This window comes from Cydia fagiglandana, chromosome 24 (genome assembly GCF_963556715.1).
Source record: "Cydia fagiglandana chromosome 24, ilCydFagi1.1, whole genome shotgun sequence".
NCBI lineage: Eukaryota > Metazoa > Arthropoda > Insecta > Lepidoptera > Tortricidae > Cydia > Cydia fagiglandana.
The window spans coordinates 6494810-6515428 of NC_085955.1; the positions used below are offsets into that span (position 1 = coordinate 6494810).

The 20619-nt window shown below is 39.9% G+C and overlaps 2 protein-coding genes and 1 long non-coding RNA gene across 7 annotated transcripts in view; 1 reads left to right on the plus strand and 2 right to left on the minus strand.

Moving 5' to 3' along the window:
• Positions 1-20619, minus strand: part of LOC134676171 (gastrula zinc finger protein XlCGF57.1-like) — a 119633-nt gene that overhangs the window by 84995 nt on the left and 14019 nt on the right. The gene's annotated exons all lie outside the window — the stretch shown is intronic.
• On the minus strand, positions 5748-13641 carry LOC134676206 (uncharacterized). The gene is made up of 6 exons (XR_010099886.1): positions 13425-13641; positions 12587-12787; positions 10377-10445; positions 8061-8138; positions 6726-6842; positions 5748-5904 (listed from the first exon to the last, which is right to left on the minus strand). It is a non-coding gene; the product is annotated as an uncharacterized LOC134676206 (long non-coding RNA).
• Positions 17587-20619, plus strand: part of LOC134676166 (gastrula zinc finger protein XlCGF57.1-like) — a 48122-nt gene continuing 45089 nt past the window's right edge. The window contains exons 1-3 of one of the 5 annotated variants that reach the window (XM_063534460.1): positions 17587-17859; positions 19669-19804; positions 20106-20159. In XM_063534460.1, the coding sequence (XP_063390530.1) occupies positions 17731-17859; positions 19669-19804; positions 20106-20159 (319 nt within the window). In that variant the 5' untranslated portion in view covers positions 17587-17730. The remainder of the gene's footprint in view (positions 17860-19668; positions 19805-20105; positions 20160-20619) is intronic. The other 4 variants (XM_063534455.1, XM_063534461.1, XM_063534464.1 and 1 more) reach the window with 4 other exon arrangements.

Sequence of the window (20619 nt, forward strand, 5' to 3'; positions counted from 1 at the left end):
GTTTATAGCACAGATAAAGAAATATATTATCTGTATATTTATCTATGGTTTATAGAAAGCAGTGCTGTGAAAAATCGATAATAGTGAGTTCTCGAAACGATAATAACCGACATGATAGAAAGTAGTGCTGCGAAAAATCGATAATAGTGACTACCTAAACCGACAAAAACCATCCTAAACTCATTCAAATTTTTTATCGCAGAAAATAAAACACCAGTGAGTTTATTACAAACTTTATTAATTTCTTATGTTGATACTTGGTATATATACAAAAACTCATTTATTATAAATACTAAGTGTTCTAAAATGAATATAAAACTAAAATTAACTACAATTAAGATAACTGAAACTAAAAATTTTGCGCCCTTGGTAGGGTGCCCATCACGCAGGCAGCGTGGATTGGATTGGATTGCTATGGCCAATCTTTGCGCGAGAAAGCTGCCGGCGCGAGGGTCACCTGTGGCCTCCCTTAGGCGTTTACTGAGCGCCTTGTGGAGTCCCCGAGCCCCCCTACCCCACGGACCTAGTGTCTCGACGCCAAAGGCTACAAATTCGTAGTATGCGCCGAGACAATTATATTTATTCGCCTTGAAGTTCTCGGACGTCAGCCGCCGCCCCGGCCTGTTTGCTGGTGGCTGAAATGTAGGACACCGCCAGCGTATTTGCGCAGGTGGCGTCCCACACCAGCGCCCGGCCCATCCACCAGGGGATCAACGACATCCCGTCGGGGCGTTTGCCGTCATCCCTTGCGATCAGGGGCTCCAGAGCCGCAGGGACGTCGTCACTGACGAGCGCTCTCCTCAGGATGTCGTTGAGCACGGCATGACGGGATAGGCGGCCGGCGCCCGAGGAGCAGGCGAGTCCGTGGTGGCCAAGGCGATCAACGGGGGCCCCACTAGAGACACAGCTGTGGCCTGTGGTCCACGTATACATCGGCCCCGACCCAGAGTCCGATAGCAATTCAGGGCTATAACCGCGAAAATCGAAGTTCGCAAATTGCGGGCATTTTTCTCTGTCACTCTAATTACGCCTTCATTGGAGTAAAAGAGAAAGATACCCGCAATTTGCGAATTTCTGTTTTCGCGGTAGCCTCTCTGAGTGTTTGGCTCGATCAAAGTACCGGTGTTGGGTGATGGATAGGCGTGCGGCCATAAAATTAATAAAATAATTTATTTACCAATAAACTATGGTTAGGGCCTCCGCACTAGGTGAGACCTGTATCGCGGAGAACCGTTAAGGCCCCTGTACATAATGGGCCAGCGGGGGCCATTCTGGGGGACGCATTTATGCGTTAGTGGGAGCAAATGATATTGCTATCTCATTCTGCCGCATGGCTGCGTCCCTTGGACTGGCCGGCACTGACCCATTGTGTACAGGGGCCTTTAGATTTGTACAGTATCTGGATTAAGTTACTTAATAGGTATAGCATGCAAGTTACAAAATTACAAAAAATTACACTTAAACCTTTGCGTACATTATAAAATATTACTCAGTATAGCTTCTAGCTGTTTCCATGTAGTTATTTAAGTGATTGAAGAAGAGTGTAGGTAAGATTTTTGGCCTCAATAACTGATTTGCCTTTGAGATAACAATGCTTTAGTATGGCATTGTAGGTTGAAGCCTTAAGGTGGTCCCCAAATCGTTTACCGAAGGCGGAGAAGACTTTTGGAACAGGTAGGTTAAAGATTCGCTTTTTGAGAAGCGAGACGTAAGAAGTTATAAGTGTAGACAATTTGTGTGTAAGCAAAACGATTCTGTGCAAAAATAACTACCGAACAGTCAGGCCCTTAGCTTCAGCGTAGAGTTCAGAAGTTGGAAATCGAAAGGGTCATTGTCCAGCCTCTGGGCTGGACACAGCTAGGAGCCTTGCGTGGTCCCTTCCCGACGAATTATCAATTAGGGATTTTAGAACGGCAGTGGGGGCTAAGTTGTCCCAGGCCCTTTGCTTCTCGGGTCTAGGTGGCACAGGTTTTAAGGATTTTACCTGCGAGATCAGACGTGCTATGGATTGAGGACAAGAATGCCGGCAGAGCAATACTCGATATTTTGCGTGTTCCTAAACCGCCAAACCTAATGGGCAAAGAATCTTGGGTCCAAGCCGGTTCATTAAATCGGACATTTAAAATCGATTCCAGTTGTGACTTAAGGAGACTATCGATAGGTTGGACTAAACTAGCGACTTTCCAGATAGGGCAGCAACGGAGCAAGTACGTAAATTTGGGAACCAAGAAACAAAATTTTAAAATAAATAAGGCCGAATGGCTACTAATTTTGATTAAACGATCTGAATTAACATGAAATTTAGAAATCGATTTGGCCAAAACAGACAGAATGGCTTCATCGAAAATGGGGGAGCCGAGAAGATGGAGATTATCCTTTGGTAAGATTTTAATGTTTGGGGCTAAACTCGAAAAACTTTGAAGTACCTGGGCTGCTACAGACGGTTCTAAGTTTTCGGAAATGTAGGTACAATTCACATTTGTAGAAGTTAAGTTTCAGGCCAATGTCGCTAAATTTCTATATAACTAGGGATAAGTCACGTCGCTCTCCAGATAGCCTGGAAAGAATAATAATGACGGGCAAAGTTGAAGGCACGACGCCTCAGGGCCCTCCTCCTACTAGATGGTGTGCTCAAATTACGGCACCTACGTATATGCTATTAAAACTGCACGAGGCCATGCATTTGGCGGGGAACAGAACCCTATGGAGGAACCTGGTCTTCAACAGAAGGAATATGATGGCACGATCCTCAGTATTGAGGGACCCACTGAAGAAGAGGGATAAGTCTGCCAGGACCGTTTGTGAGTCTCCGCCGATGGTGCCGTCGTCCATGTACCAAACATGCAGTATGAACGTGAGACTATGAATAGCTGAATTAATGGCCAGACTGAATATATGATATATATATATATACATATTTGTTCTTATTCCACAATTTGAATACTGAATGTACAAATATGCTGTACCTATGTTTTTACACACTGAACTGTACAAAATATATTCTGGTAGAATTTACAAACGGATACACTGTAGGTACTCGTTACAAAATCTAACATATTTGCCTAAGGAATTTTCAAAAACTATTCTTAGAATTAATATATTTAAATAGGATAAGGTAAACACAAATATAACTGTAAAAAGGAAGTAGGAACTAACTGAATTACCGTCACACTCAACTCAACAGTCCAAATGATATACCTAGGTAACATAACTTTAAGCCGTATCATCTGCTGTGGGCTGTGTGTATGTGATAGTCTGTGTGTGTTAATTATTACGCTATGATCTGATCCTGGTTAGCCCCTGCCGCAGAATGGCTACAGAATCACAATCTCCAAGTTAATACGCATAAAATAAAACTCATTCAATTAAGACCCTACCAAAACGAACCCATAGATCTAACTTTAATCAAAATAATAGGTTTTTGGCAAAAAATATATTTTGGGTACAAGCTTTTATTGCTGACTGTACTTTTATTCCACAGGCAACTAACAGTACTCATCGAGACAATTCTATAAACCCCAAATACAATTAGGTTTCGTTGTTTTATCACAGAATTCCTAAGGCCACCTCCTGTCTCGCCTTACTTATGTATACACCAGCTTCATGGGAAGTCGGGAAGTGGGTCAAATTTAACTTGTAAGATTTGACCCGTACAAACATAGTTACATAGTCCGTACTAAAGACCGTATCGTTAATTATAGGAACAACTTTACTTAGCCGTTTTTTTTTGGTATTATATTTTTATTTCAAAATTACACATGTGTTTAATTAGTGATTTAATAGTTAATAATTAAATTAGGGAACACATTTCGTCCTGGGACCTCGACGAAAGCATATGGTTTGGACAAAATTTACGCAATCCTCTCGAGTAACAATTACGACTGCTGACAAATATTACAAGAAAATTTGCGGTTTGCGAACAAGACAATACCTATCACACAAAAAAATCGTACTATGTAAACAGCAATTACACAATTCGTATAGCGAAGCATTTCTTTTCGTTATAAAAAAAGTTTAGGATCTGTGAATGGTGGCCTTTTAGAGAATATGGCATGTTACTTACGACAACTCTGACTTTAACATCTAATATAACTATCATGGAGCGTTTCTATCGACCCGCTCTAGCGATGGATCAACGCCATGAATGTCCGTTAAGCTTTGGTTTTTAGCTTATTCTTCTAGCTGTCTCCGTCATTACGCTTGCATCAGAAATTGAAGGGATTCCAAAACGTGGGGTGAAAAATCGTTTTTATGTAAAAATAAAAATTCACCACATTTATTCCGCAGCTGCTCAATTGAAAAATCATGAAGAGGACACTTAGATAACATGTTTTGGCAGCGTATTAACCTGTCGTTACTTTAAATCGTACCCAAGAGTCCATGAATTAGTCTCAAATTTAGCTCGATAGGTTTGTCCGGACTGTATGTGCTATAAGGTATTAAAAGCATTATAAAGTATTTAAAATAAAATAAATTACAATCCTTCTTAAATCAGATATAGCTTAAAAATACCCTCAGATCAAACTCTTAGAACATAGTAATATAATATAGAATAATACACATGCCAACAGTTAGACCAGGTTTTATCTGTCCCGATACTTAACGATACGGTCTTTATGGTGGGCATTGATACCATTAATGAAAATAGAGTGTATTAGAGGCGTTTTGTCAAAGTAAATTATGTAGCCACTGTAAATTTACTGCCAATATCTTTCGACAGAAAATTAAAATTGGGCGATTGTGCACTACAATGAATTTTACTGTCCGGCAGTCCGAGTTTTTACGGTCCGATATGGCATGCCATTAAATGTATATATACAGTGAAACCTCGATAATTGAGACTTCAAGGGACGAGCAGATTTGTCTCACTTAAAGAGGTATTCCACTTACCCAGGCTCTCAGTTAGCCAGGTACAAATAAATTTCTGTCTCATTTACAGAGGGTCTCATTAATAGAGGTGAGAATAGAGGATATTTCAGTTACAGAGGTGGTTAATAAGGTATTTTGTAATTATCTTTAAAAATAAATACATTTACGTTTTATTTGAACCTGGTTAAGTGGAAAACTGGATAAATGGAAAACCTGGATAAGCGGAACTAAACAGCCGGTCCCTTGCGATTCCACTTATGCAGTTTCCACTGTAAGTTAAAATAATCCTTGTCCCTAAATATTTTTTAAGTCTTAATTATTTTTTTTTAATTTATTGCGAATGATTCTATCTTCAAATGACTTTGATCCATAGGGCTGATTTAGACGGAGCGCGAAGTCGTATGCGATTTTAGCTACATTGCGGACTGTTGGTTAAGTCCAATTCAACCGACCGATGAAAAATCGCAATGTCCGCAATGTAATGAAACTCGCATGCGAGTTCTCGCATCGTCTAAATGAGCCCTTTTATTGTTTCACTGATATGTGTAAATTTGTTAAATATTGAAATTATAACGCCATGCACTCGACTGTAGGCCAAAGGTTATGGCGCCATCGCTCGAAAAGATTGCACCATACCTTTGGCCTACTCTCGAGTAGATGGTGTTAATATTAATATTTAACAAGTTTACACATATATATATATATATATATCAAATAGGTACTATTACTTATTTGTGATATCAGTGAAAGAATAATGATCAAAGTCAAATGGCGTTCTAACAGGTTTAATTTTCTGTCGGAAGTTGGCAGCAAATGGTACTGTAGTACTGTAAAGTACTGTAGCTACATAATTTATCATCATTACAGTAACTCTCTATTTAAAATTCTCTTTGATACCATGTTTTAAAGATGGATTTAAAAAACAATTTATCTGGTTTAAGTCCTAAGTTACCTTAGGCAAAAGGTTAATAAAGTAAACTCGATTTCATTTCAGGTTGAGCTTCTTCAGCAATTCTTTCTTCGTTGTATTGTAATCTGTAACAAGTAAAGTTAATTTAAATGAAACTCCGTAGAAATCTTTGGTCTCTTAAATGCATTCGTACAATGCAACCATAAGTACATCCGCGGAAAAATTATAAGATGTATGAGAACCTTTTACCAAGTGAATGAAATTAGGCTTGTTTTAAGCAATGGTATGTATGCAGGCAGAGATTAAAAACCCGGCCAAGTGCGAGTCGGACACGCGTTTCTAGGGTTCCGTACGTAAGTCCGACTCACGCTTGACTGCACATTTCTAATAGGTTTTCCTGTCATCTATAGTTAAAGAACTATTTTATGTATTTATTTCAAAATTTTAGACCCAGTAGTTTCGGAGATAAAGGGGGAATGGTCACTTTTCGGCTATTTTCTTAAATAACTTCGAACCTACATAGGTTTGATGAAAAAAAATTTTTTGAGTTTCAGTTCTAAGTATGGGGAACCCCCAAAATTTATTGCTTTTGTTCTATTTTTGTGTGAAAATCTTATTGCGGTTCACAGAATACATCTACTTACCAAGTTTCAACAAATAGTTCTTATAGTTTCGTAAAAAAGTGGCTGTGACATACGTACGGACAGACAGACAGACAGACATGACGAATCTATAAGGGTTCCGTTTTTTGCCATTTGGCTACGGAACCCTAAAAAGTATTATTTGGTACTATTCCGCCGTATACATCCTTTAAAACGAAGTTGAGATAATAATATGCTGTGCATAAATATTAACCAATAACTTTGGAATTAATGCTTAAAACTCCTGAGAGATAAACATAATTATTTTTTTAATACGAGTAACAATACCTACCATATTCACTTACCTATAGTCTATTGATTTGCTCGCTGCGTTTTTCGATTATCAGAAGCAAGAACTAGAGTATCCCTAGATCCGCCAGATTGTTCGTCAGCAAAGCGGGGGCGTTTCGCTGGTATTGACGCTGAAATCAAATAATCATAATTATAGAGGTACTATTATACGAGCGTTGTACCTGTACCTACGCGCCGTCACCGCGTACTACGCACGCAGCACGCGCAGTGAGGACGCGGCGCTAGGCCATCGTGAGGGTGAGGATAACCTCTAGCTGCTCGCCTCTTTATTAGTACCTAGTTTCAGGCGTGGCTCACTCCGCTATTTCGTCGCTTTGCTACAAGGTAGCTAAAAGTAGATCCGTTCCGCTCCAATTTTGAGGAAAGCCATAAGCCGCGCGTGGCGCTGTCGCCACCTAGTGGCCATATCTGTGCTGATCGTAACAGACGCGTTTTGTTAGAGAGTGAGGCTTCTGTACCTAGTACTATTATTTATTCTGTGGTAGTATTAGTACCTACTTAAAAACTACTTAAAAATGGAGACCTATAAGCTCTAGAAACCACGGACTGGAAGGCGCAGCGTGGGAAGGCCCTCTACAAGATGGAGTTGCATGGGGTCGGCGCGTGACCGGCCGCTGTGGAGATCTTTGAGGGAGTTCTTTGGCCATCAGTGGACGTCTTTCGGCTTATATGGTGGTTATGATGATGATGAAGCTTTCGGAAACCCGTCGTGCGAGTGACTATAAATACGTAATGCTCTACCCATCCATGCAGTATCATACCATGACCGTGCTGTCGTGAACGTATCAAGCATGGAATGTAACGCGATACGGACTAGGTAAATACTAGGGTTGAGCGTCGTTGTATACAAAATATAAATTTAGAATAGAATAGAATAGAATGTTTTTATTCGTGACAAAACTTAATTTGATTTTCAATGCGGAACCGGGACGAAAAGTTGCAGTTTGTCATGTAAATTATAGTGATTATATCAAGTTTCAAAATAAACAGTACTTTTAGCCCTTTAAAGAAATTAATAAACGTAAATTTTCATCAAGTAATTATTTAAATAATTATACTATTTCACTAATATGTATGCATTTTATTGAAATTATACAATACTAAATAATTTATCTGGGAGACCGAGTTTTGCTCGGAATAAACATATAAAAACTCAAAAATGCGCGTTTCCTAGTTCAAAGAGATAAGACCTAGAGCTAGATAGATTTTTCGCTCCCGAAAACCCCCATATAGCAAATTTCATCGAAATCGTTACAGCCGTTTCCGCGATCCCCGTAATATAATATATATACTCGTATATATACATTTTTTCTCAACTCTACGCTCACCTTTATCCGGTCGAATGCTTATTCCAGATTGCAGACAAGCTTGGCCTGTACTCGTAGATGCAGCAGCTGAAGTTTGTGCTGGAACATGTCACACGTTAAAATAAGTTTTAAAGATAAACTACAAACATAGGTACCATTGGTACCAACATAAAACATATTTAGTTAGTACCTTCACTTTTATTCTTATTTGTCAGTCGTAGTCAGCTGTTAACCAAGCAGGTAAGACTTAGACCATTTAAATACCTTACTTTGAACTTCTTATCTGTTTTATACCGATCTATGTTTTACCTAGTAATAGCTGATACTAATGACCTGCTTCAAGACATGCAAATCGGCGTCCGCGTGAGAGCAAATCTCGCAGACTACCGAATACCTAGTAGGTAAAGAATCCTCAAGTAAACTATTAAAGAGCATGCGAAGACCATCTCCGTATAAATCCTTAACCGGACTTAGCGGACGCACACATTTAACCGGTTTCGATGAAACTTGCATGGGGTGGCAACTTTAAGATGATGTTTTGCCCCGTTTCTTCCCAATGATGCTACACACTAGTAGTTCGTACCTATCAATAAGCGAGATTGTCATACTAATACGTACACGTACATTACAACCGGTTTTGATAAAACTTCAACTGAATAACCTACCCTAAGTTGAGATAAATGTACCTATGCCAAAAATAATCTTTAATAAAAGAAACCGACTTCTCAAAACAGTCTGAAATGCCATATATGTAAATTATTGGCTGGCATTTAACTGATCACTATATATAGTAATTCACTTCGTCACCTTTTTCTAGTAGCATTTCGTTTCTGTAAGGGTCGCAGTTCTAACCTAACCTTACCCACTTTTATAGTAGCATTTCCTTTCTCTAAGCGCTAGTGGTCTATTAGCGGTAAGAGCGTGCGTCTTGCAATCGCATGTTCAAACCCGGCTCGTATCTACCAATGAGTTTTTCGGCACTAAACTTATGTACGAAATATCAATTGATATTTACCAGTCGCTTTTAGGTGAAGGAAAAAATCGTGAGGACACCGAACTAATCCCAATAAGGCCTCGTTTACCCTCTGGGTTGGAAGATCAAATGGCAGTTGATTTCGTAAAAACTAGTGCCTACGCCAATTCTTGGGATTAGTTGCCAAGCGGACCCCAGGCTCCCATGAGCCGTGGCAAATTTTCCGGACATCGCGAGGAAGATGATGATGATGATGATTTCGTTTCTCTAAGGGTCACAGTTTTATCCTACCTAACCCACAAAATCGAAATCGCCAATCATTGTAGAGTTCCGTTCTTGATCATCATCAGCAGTTCTACTTCATTAATTGTTACTTTTTTCAATGTAAATGCTTGATTTGTCGATAAAATCACTATATGTATGCCTTTAATTATAGATTTGAGGAGTTCCCTCGATTCCTCATGGATCCCATCATCAGTAGGTACTAGAGCTTAACAAAAATGTGGCTTAAAACCTTAACTTGCTTAATAGTAATTTGAAGACCTATCGAATGATGTGCTTATGTTGATATTTCTCAAGGATAAATCAATTTTAGTTTCATACGACGACGACCGGTCTGGCCTAGTAAGTAGTGACCCTGCCTGTGAAACCGATCGGATTCAGGTAAGGGCATTTATTTGTATGATGAACACAAATATTTGTTCCCGAATCATGGGTGTTTTCTATGTATATAAGTATGTATTTATCTGTATAAGTATGTAATGTATATCGTCACCCATAGAACAAGCTTAGTTGGGGCTAGGTTGATCTGTGTAAGATGTCCCCTAATATTTATTATTTATAAGTTTCACAACCTACCTATGGAGTGTATTTTAAACTACGTACCGAAGCGTAAAGTACATCAACACCACTTAATTAACGTCCATTAATGGACGGCTGCCAGTCCTCAAGTATGAGCTTCTCCAGAAACTTCCTACCTCGCACAGACAAACTGGAATGAACTGCCGCGTGCGGTATTTCCGGACCGTTTCGACCCTACGGTGTTGCGACTGTAATGTTGCGGGTATCCATGGGCGACGGTAATCTTATCATCAGGTGATTCGTGTGCTCGTTTGCCTCCTATATCATATAAGTAGTAGGTACATAACACATGTGTAAAAAACACATGTTCCAAATTTTATTAAAATGCCCTTATATCTTAGAATAGTTTACGATAAGTGTTTCTTTTTTGCCATTTTGGCTACGGAACCCTAAAAACATGCACAAATCGCACTATCGGTTTCGAAGAGAAACGTGGATAAACTACTTGAGATCTGTGTGAAAACTAAAATACTTTTACCTAAAAGCAAAACTAGCATAATTACCATTTTCACTGTTTGATGTTGACAGAGGTACTCTGGCATGTGTAGATCTGATTTGAATCTGGTTTGCAGCTGAAATATTAAATTATTGTAAAAGAAATAAGTTAACATTTTTAGATTAAGTACTATTAGGATTTTGTACCGCAATAACGCGGTTGGGAGCGGGAATTTATCTAAATAACAAAGGTCTTCATGGACTTTCCATGTGCGACGGGAATCGCTTATTTACCATCAGTGGCCTATTTTATAAAGCTACAAGTTACAATTTACAAGCGGAAGTCTCGTTCTAACACATAGGGTTAGAAAGAGACTTCCGCTTGTAAATTGTAACTTGTAGCTTTATAAAATAGGCCACAGGTGATTCGTGTCCTCGTTTGCCTTCTATATAACTTATATAGAAAAGCCTATGTTTGTTATAATATCCTTATATCTTATAGTTCCTGAGTAAAATGTTTGTGCTCTACGGACAGATGGACGGACAGACGGACTCACCAACGGACATGACGAAACTATAACGGTTTCATTTTTGCCATTTTGGCTGCGGACGGAACCCTGAAAACGATCACAATTCGGACTAACCAATTCGAAGAGAAACGTGGGTAAACTGAGGGCCTATCGCGAAACACGTTCGCCGTGTTACTTCTCTGTCGCACTTACATACGAATTTACAAGTGCGACAGAGAGGCAACACGTCGAACGTGGTTCGACGTGTGAACTAGCAGAATTACCATTTACCTACACTGTTCGATGTCGATGGTCTGGCATGTAAAGATGCGTCGATCTGGTTTGCAGCTGAAATTTAAAATTCTTGTGAAAATTATGTTAATATTTTTAGATTAGGTACTATATACAGGGCCGTCTTGAACTATGCTGGGGCCCTTGGGCACATAAGAATTTGGGGCCCTCCTTTGGGAAAATAAAGTAAGCTAATTATGTAAATTATCATTTTTCTACAATGATCTATTTATTATGGGTATCAAATATACTGTTACTGTCTGTCCTTCGGGGCCCCTTTAGGATGGGGGCTCTGGGCACGGGCCCCGTATGCCCTTATGGGAAAGACGGTACTGACTATTTATATTAAACCACTTATTCATAAAACTTAGCCGGTATAACAACGAATACTAACAACAAAATAAAATAAATATTTAGTGGGGCTCCCATATAACCAACGTGATTTTTTTGCCGTTTTTTGCGTATGGGCACGGAACCCTTCGTGCGCGACTCCGATTTGCAGTTGGCCGGTTTTTTAAATCATAATATTAGGTCTTGGTTCAAAGTTTGTTTGGGGTTAGCTACTTAGCTCGGTGAAGGGATAACTTCATCTTTATACTTTAAAATGTATTTGTTGCTGTGCTGCTGTTTTAAACTTACCTACGATAAAGTATTTATTTTATTACTTACCTAATCACTTAGTGGGCTACAACTAAGGTTAATTACTAATTATGGCTAATAGAAAGTTACCTTGTCTACTTGCAGCATATTGAGGAAATTCTCATAATAATTCGTATTCCGTCAGTGGAGTGGAAGTGCGGAAAGATTTAACTTTGGATAGGCTCTTTTTAGGGTTTTGTAGTCACCTAGAAACCCTTATAGTTTCGCCATCTCTGTCTGTCCGAGGCTTTGCTCCGTGATCGTTAGTGTTAGAAAGCTGCAATTTGGCATGGATACATAAATCATGCATTGGGGGCTATTCATAAATTACGTCATTTCAAATTCGAGGGGGGGGGGGGGTCTAGACATCGGATGACGGTAGCATGAAGTAGGAGGAAATGGGGTCATTTGAATCAAGATTTTTGAATGATTATAGGGGTGGGGGGGGGTCAAAAATCGAATTTATGGAAGCCCCTTGCGGCAGAACGGTAAAATAAAAACTATACAAAACATTTTTTGTTCCAATAGCGAGGGGTACCGTTGGATAGGTCTTTCAAAACGAACAAGGAGACCCTTTTTTGATATAGTAAATTATTCGGAAATAATCGCTGCGAGAGCAAAAATATGTGCCCAAAAATATGGGTCCAAAAAGTATGACAAAAATCGTGAAACAAAAGCTTAATAAATAATTTCAATGAAAGCTATAGCAAACATTATCGGTCCAGTAGTTTTAGAGTTATTGCTAAAAATCTCCTTTTCATAGTAAAAAGACGTTCAAAGCGCTGCAAATAGGTACTCCCTTATGCTTGTAATTTGTAATGTACCTACATGATACTTACGAATATCCCCCGTTTAGCCTATTTTGACACAATTGTAACTTCGACACAGCATGGCTCGACATTTAGCTTATTTCTTGTCTTGCCAAAGTCTTTCCGTTCATAATTATCGCCACAAACGTGACAAATCTCCTGCAACTTTTCTATGGGTAAATGAACGAGATCTTCTTTTCCAGTCCAGCTTGTCTAACCCAAGTTATACACCTGTAAGCAAAGTGGTTTTGGCTTCCTTTTAATTGTGTACTGTAAACATAATACTTATTGAGGAACACAAATGATGCAAATTAAATCAATAAGTATTGCAAACATAAGAGGAACATAGTAGGTATGTGCTTTAAAGTAATTGGGACATTTGGGTCCATGAAGGACTACTTTTAGATGACTCAAATATGAAATTGAATAACACGTACGCTTTTATAGTAATAAAAGGTAATATTTGAAAAAAACAGGTAGCAAACATAGCAAATTCAAATTTCAAATAATACACCGTATAAGTAGCTAATAACATCTTTAAATGCCTGGGAAGTTTTTGACCAACAACTTTAATAACTAGAGACCTGATGACCAATGAGTTTGACTGTGGTCATTGTTGAGTCTTGCTGGGCTATGACTATTTTTAAGAATACCTCTGTATTTTATTAAATAAATAAATAATAAATAAATAAATTACATTTAGGGCAAGCAATACGTGCGTTCCTCCTATTACGTAGTGGCGGAGACCGGATTCGAACCCGCGTCTCGGTCGGTCTTCAGCTTACCTACGCGGCTGATAAATCAAAATGTTTAATAAAATAATTTGATTTGTTCCCTGGTAGTTGTATTTCAGAACTTGTTGACTTACCGCTGTTCATCCTTGGGAAATCTGGCAAAGAATCCTCCTCGATTGATTTCTCGGACACCGCATATTTCACAATATCGGTTTTTGCCGGCCATTTTTACTATTTTACAAAAGTACGGGTTTACTTTTCAAAAACACCACACAACTCTATCTCAAACACAAGACACGAGTCGCTATCACAGAAAAAACTGTAATTATTTTGCAGTATGTTTGCACACGAATTTCGTATTTCAAAATGGTTGCCGCTCGTATATAGCGATGGGCGAGTCGAGTTATCTGATTCGAATAATCCGAATCAACCTACAGATGAGTTGATTCTTCGAGCAACACCGGCTTCCGACACGTCGGAAGGGAGGGGCCCAAGCGATATCTCACCGTACAAATCTTTCTGCCATTTTTCGCGGGGGGAAGGTGCACACAGTCGCACTTCTCACACACTTACATACAAAATCCAATCAGAGGCCCTACCGCGAACCACGTTCGACGTGTTGCCTCTCTATGTAGTAGAAGAGCCGGCCGCAAATTTTCTAACCGACTTGATACCACGATGAAATGCACAATGGTTTCCCATAAAAATGATGCTAAGTCCGAATTCGATAGTCTGCCACGGCGGAACTTGCCGAAAGTACGAAAAGGAAGGCCACTTCCGGTGCCAAAAAAGGGGGTTGATTTAACCCATCTGATACCGAAATAATAGTTATGGCAGCAGTTAGAAATTTACATGTAGACCCATAAAAGTGAAGTCTGCCAGTATTTTTTTTGCCGGAAGTGCTTGGCAGACGCTCTCAAAGGTGGCCACCGGGACCCCTAATTTAACCCATCTGATACCACCATGAAACCAATTCCAGTCGGTAGGTATGAACCCTCATGTCAGGAATATATAAGTCTGCCAGGGCTTTTCCTGCCGAAACACCTTGGCAGACGAGATTATGTGAGCAAGGTAACCATCGGTTACCGTACACTAACCCATCTGATACCACCATGAAACCAATTCCAGTCGGTAGATATGAACCCCCATTTTAGGAATATATAAGTCTGCCATGGTTTTTCCTGCCGAAACACCTTGGCAGACGAGATTATAAGCAAGATGACCATAGGTTACCGTACACTAACCCATCTGATACCACGATGAAACCAATTCCAGTCGGTAGGTATGGACCATCATTTCAGGAATATATAAGTCTGCCAGGGCTTTTCCTGCCGAAACACCTTGGCAGACGAGATTATGTTAGCAAGGTGTACATCAGTTACCCTACATTTACCTATCTGATACCTTGTTTGACAAGTCCAGTCTGCCAAGTCAAGTCTTCTAACGCCTTGGCAGACTTATATATTCTTGAAATGCGAGTTCATACCTATCGACTGGAATTGGTTTCATGTAACTGATGTACATCTTGCTAACATAATCTCGTCTGCCAAGGTGTTTCGGCAGGAAAGGCCTTGGCAGACTTATATATTCCTGAAATGAGGGTTTATACCTACCGACTGGAATTGGTTTCATGGTGGTATCAAATGGGTTAGTGTACGGTAACCGATGGCCATCTTGCTTATAATCTCGTCTGCCAAGGTGTTTCGGCAGGAAAAACCTTGGCAGACTTATATATTCCTCAAATGGGGGTTCATAACTACCGACTGGAATTGGTTTCATGGTGGTATCAGATGGGTTAGTGTACGGTAACCGATGGTCATCTTGCTTATAATCTCGTCTGCCAAGTTGTTTCGGCAGGAAAAGCCTTGGCAGACTTATATATTCCTGAAATGGGGGTTCATACCTACCGACTGGAATTGGTTTCATGGTGGTATCAGATGGGTTGATGTAGGGTAACTGATGTACACCGTGCTAACATAATCTCGTCTGCCAAGGTGTTTCGGCAGGAAAAGCCCTGGCAGACTTATATATTCCTGAAATGAGGGTGCATACCTACCGACTGGAATTGGTTTCATGGTGGTATCAGATGGGTTAGTGTACGGTAACCGATGATCATCTTGCTTATAATCTCGTCTGCCAAGGTGTTTCGGCAGGAAAAACCTTGGCAGACTTATATATTCCTAAAATGGGGGTTCATACCTACCGACTGGAATTGGTTTCATGGTGGTATCAGATGGGTTAGTGTAGGGTAACCGATGGTTACCTTGCTCACATAATCTCGTCTGCCAAGGTGTTTCGGCAGGAAAAGCCTTGGCAGACTTATATATTCCTGACATGAGGGTTCATACCTACCGACTGGAATTGGTTTCATGGTGGTATCAGATGGGTTAAATTAGGGGTCCCGGTGGCCACCTTTGAGAGCGTCTGCCAAGCACTTCCGGCAAAAAAAATACTGGCAGACTTCGCTTTTATGTGTCTACATGTAAATTTCTAACTGCTGCCATAACTATTATTTCGGTATCAGATGGGTTAAATCAACCCCCTTTTTTGGCACCGGAAGTGGCCTTCTTTTTCGTACTTTCGGCAAGTTCCGCCGTGGCAGACTATCGAATTCGGACTTAGCATCATTTTTATGGGAAACCATTGTGCATTTCATCGTGGTATCAAGTCGGTTAGAAAATTTGCGGCCGGCTCTTCTACTAATGGCACTTGTAAATTCATACGTAAGTGTGACAGGGAGGCAACACGTCGAACGTGGTTCGCGGTAGGCCCTCTGTAATGACGACACAAATACATAGAAAATGACACACGTCAAAGACAAATCTTGCAAACCTCGATCTCTTTTTGTGTACGGACGAGTGACTAGTGTCACAACACGCACACTAACACATTTTCGTTGATGTATGTCATTGTATTCTGAGAGATGAGAAGTCGGATTTGTCGCTCGACCGATCCGCAATTTGTACTGAGCGAGCAAAATCGATAAATCCAACAATTACTTGAGACTCAAATATAATAATTGTATTTAAATGTAATTAAACGTATGATATGTAAAAAAAAATATTACATGTGAAATGTAACACTTTCTTTTTGTAAATTTGATATCCCCGACCTCTTTTTATAACAAAAAACCGAGCAAACAGGCATTTTTGTGCAGCAGTGTTCACGCGCGCGTCTGGACTCGGTCTAGTGAAAAATCCAAGTGCAACTAGTTTTATTACCCGCGGTAGATTAAATTGACACGCTAATCTTGTACCTCGGCAGAGGGGAAATAGTGCGAATGCCGCCTCCCTTCCGTGTTGCTCGAAGAGTTGATTCGAATCAAGACTATTGGCAATCCGAATCAACTCGGCCACTAAACTGACTGGTAACTTGGTATCCGATCCGCTGACTCGGCGAATGAATCGCCAATTCACCAACTCTCCGAGCCGAGTCAACGCTACGCTAAGGCCATTCAAAACTAAACCTTAATTCGATAGCCCGAAGGTTCTTTTTACAACAACTGCCGCTTGATTCGCCGTTTCAATCCGAGTTGACTGGTACTATGACCATTCAAAAATAAACCTTAATTCCGTAGCCCGAAGGTTCTTTTTACAACAACTGCCGCTTGATTCGCCATCCCGAGTCGAGTTCACTGGTAGTATGGCCATTGAAAAATAAACCTTAATTCGATGTCCTGAAGGTTCTGTTTACAACAACTGCCGCTTGACTCGTTTGCGGCTCCGCGGCCCGTGACCTTGTCGCGAACCACGCAAACCGTCGAGTCGAGTCAGTTCGAATTTCAACTCGGATCAGTGGCCGAATCGATTCGAATGATTCGAATCGAAAAAAAGTGGACTCGTCACATCGCTACTCGTATACGCATAATGTCAAGTTAGCATTTCAACAGTGCTGCCGCCAATGCCTCGCCGCTGAACTAATTATGTCAAATGAATATGACAAATATCTTTGCCGTGCATCTGTTCGTAGTATGAGAGTTTCTCGCCACTGAACTAAAGTTGCGAATCGAATAGTCTGTAAGCACCGCCTACAATCGAATAGTTTACGTTGGGTCATAACTGAGCGGACAGAATACTCTGAATACTTCCATGTATATCAGTTCGCTGCATATCAACAACTATTCAACATCATTGAAATGACATTGACATGTTAGTGACAGTATTTTTTTTTATGGCATCGCGCTCCTGGGCACTCCTGGCGCATTCAGCCAAACAAGTAAAACGGGGAAACGGAATTGAAGGATTACAATAGTAATCTGGCAACAAGACTCTCGTCAATGTCAATAAAGTCATGTCATTTTGATTACGATCGGACAGTGAACGAGATGACGCCATTGCTCGGTCGCCCCCCGATTTCGAGTTTTGGATCGATAACATCTCCCTGTTTGTCTTACGAGACCCAAGATTGAATAAGTGAACTTCTGTTGTGATTCTCAAGAAAATGGAGGAGTTGCACTCGTGTAGCTGCTGCCTGGTGCGGCCGCCGGAGAAGGGGCTCAAAACGCTGTACAGACATCTTGGCAAAACAGAGATATATTACGACATGCTGAAAGACTGCTTCGATATTAATGTAAGTACATAAGTAGAGATAGTAACTTTATCGATCTTGTTATTACTTGTAGATACTGTTCAAATAATTATTTGGATAGTTTTGTTTAATGTGTTGACGCATAACAATGACACTTATAATATTTTCAAAAGATACTCCGCCCAAGTACGCGTACATGACTACATGTTTAGTTGTGTCGCTTAAATTCAAACTCGGGTAAATCTACCCTATTACCATATCTTATTACTAAAATAGCATAATCTGACAGATGGATTTACCTGAATTTGAGTTTTGTGTTGTAGTGACCGTGTATGTCTTGTTATCAGTGATGTTTAAGTACAAAGAATTTCGTGCTTTGAGCTGCCTGATCCTATCTCTATCATGGGATAAGGTATAAAGGGTTACGGCCTAGCAGGGAGTATGTGGAAGGCATTCAAATACACATAGATGATCTTCTGTATATTCTTTTCATAAACTTCAGCTAAATTACATTGATTATATTCCTACTACTAGCCTCGATGGCTACCTCTTTAGGAATGCTAATCCGCAATTCCACACCCCGTTTCATCTGACAGCAAAATCAGATTCTAAATTCAAATATGCATGACTAGCCAGCCACTGATAAAAAAGGCTGTAAAGATTGCAAACCTTTACATATCTTGCCTCCTCAGGTGAAAGAGGCTATCTTTCACAAAACTACGCCCTATCCTACTCTACCCTAACTACCGATTGGCCCTACCTAGGTCAACCCCTATAATATTTCCTAACACCCCTTCGCTAGAGTCAGCCTTATACAAAGTAGCCAACATCTAAAACAAAATTGAAATTAATTATACATCATGTCCTTAATAACATTAACAGTAGGTACATATGGAGCTACTTTATCACCCCAAGGTGGGATTAAAAGGACAATACGTGCCTATGTCAGAAATTTAAAGGGCCATGTACAGTCAAGGAATTTAAATTCCGACTCATTTCGTACTTTGTCACAGTGACAACCGTATGAGGTCTCTAGCGGCTTTCATATTGATTGTCACTGTGACAAAGTACGAAATGGGTCGGAATTTAAATTCCTTGACTGTACATGTACTGTAAAACGTTGTACAATACACATGCAAAAAGGTAATTCGCAACTCATGTCAGTTTAAAACATTCCCTTCAGTCTTGTTTCGTTGCGAATTTCCTACTTTTCGCACTTGTATCGTAATGTCAATTGTCAGTAAAATAATTTGGTCTCTCCTTTTGATAAAAGAGTCAAAGGGATAGATAAATCATCAAAATGATTTATCTATCCCTCAATAAAAAACAAGCAGTGAGTTTTCTTTCTAAATAACTTGCAGTTTATTGTACTTTATGTGATGTTTATAATATAACTATGTAGAAGGTAGAGAGAGTACTCTCTCCAGGCGGGTGTTATGCCTGGGGACCGAAGTCCGTTGAGAGTTGGTCAGATGTTATATATATTATAGAAACTGACATTATAACTCCGTAAGCGTGATGTAGGGTCTCATACTAATTGCGTTCTAGACATAGTATCTTCTTACCCCCCTTATTCATAAACGTTTACTAAAGTTGACAAGCTGATAATAATCGTTTGTCCCTTTCCGACGTATTGGTATGATGGGAAGGGACAAACGATTATTATCGGCTTATCAACTTTAGTAAACGTTTATGAATAAAGGGGTTAGTAGTTTGTGCGTTCTAGCTCCCTAACGCCATCTGTTAGGTTATTATGGCACGACGTTGGCAGTGACAGCTAGAGGAGACGCACTAACTAACTAGATATGGTAAACTTTAAATTAAATAACCAATTTTAATTGTAACTTACAGCTAGGCATGGGGAATGACGAGTGTGGGATCTGCGAGGTGTGCGTGGCGCGGCTGCGGGATGCGAGCGACTTCAAGCAGCAAGTGCAGCGCAGCCAGGCCGAGCTGCGCGCGCGGCTTAAGGGAGTGCTCACTGCTAGTAAGCTATATGACATACTAGATTGAACTGGATAGTTTTGAACTCGCATATCTAGGCCTATGGTAAATATCCATTACTCAATAAAAAGCGTTTTTCAATTAAAAGACATGTCAAGATCGCTTACATTCTTTGAAGTTCTTTCTAATGCTAAAAAAACTAACTATAGTACACATAACTCAAGCTTTGCTTAATTTAGAGCTAGGTCGAACTGTGTAAGATTGTCCCCTAATATTTATATCTCAGTCCTTAACTGTACAATGAAATGAAATAGACCAAAACGTGAACTTATTTTTTGCTGCAGGTAACAAGATGAAAATCAAGTTCGAGAGAGCTGCTGGAGAGGAAACCGTCATACGTGAGTATATTAGTTGTAAAATTAAAGATTCAGGACATAAAGAAATGAAAAACTTTTGATATACACAGTGTTTCTTTTAACTCCGTTAATTTCAAGGGTGCATTGCGGAATTAAATTGAGTTTATTTTCTCAAAGACACCGGTATTCTAATTGACTCCATTTTGAAGATAATCAATAATTTATTTACAGTGTGTACACTTGCCTTAGGGCAAGTTTCCACATTGCTTAGTGTTTAGTACGAGTGTATACATTTGTTACTAAACACAAAGTCATCATCAGCCATAGTATCTTACACAACTAGGGCCGCAAAAATATATGACGCGCTCTTATTGCGCTCCAAATAAGAACATGTCACATATTTTTGCGGCCCTAGTTGTGTAAGATACTATTGCTGATGACTGTACTATCTCGGACGATCAATGTTCGAAATGACAAATATGTATGCCATCCTAAATGTACT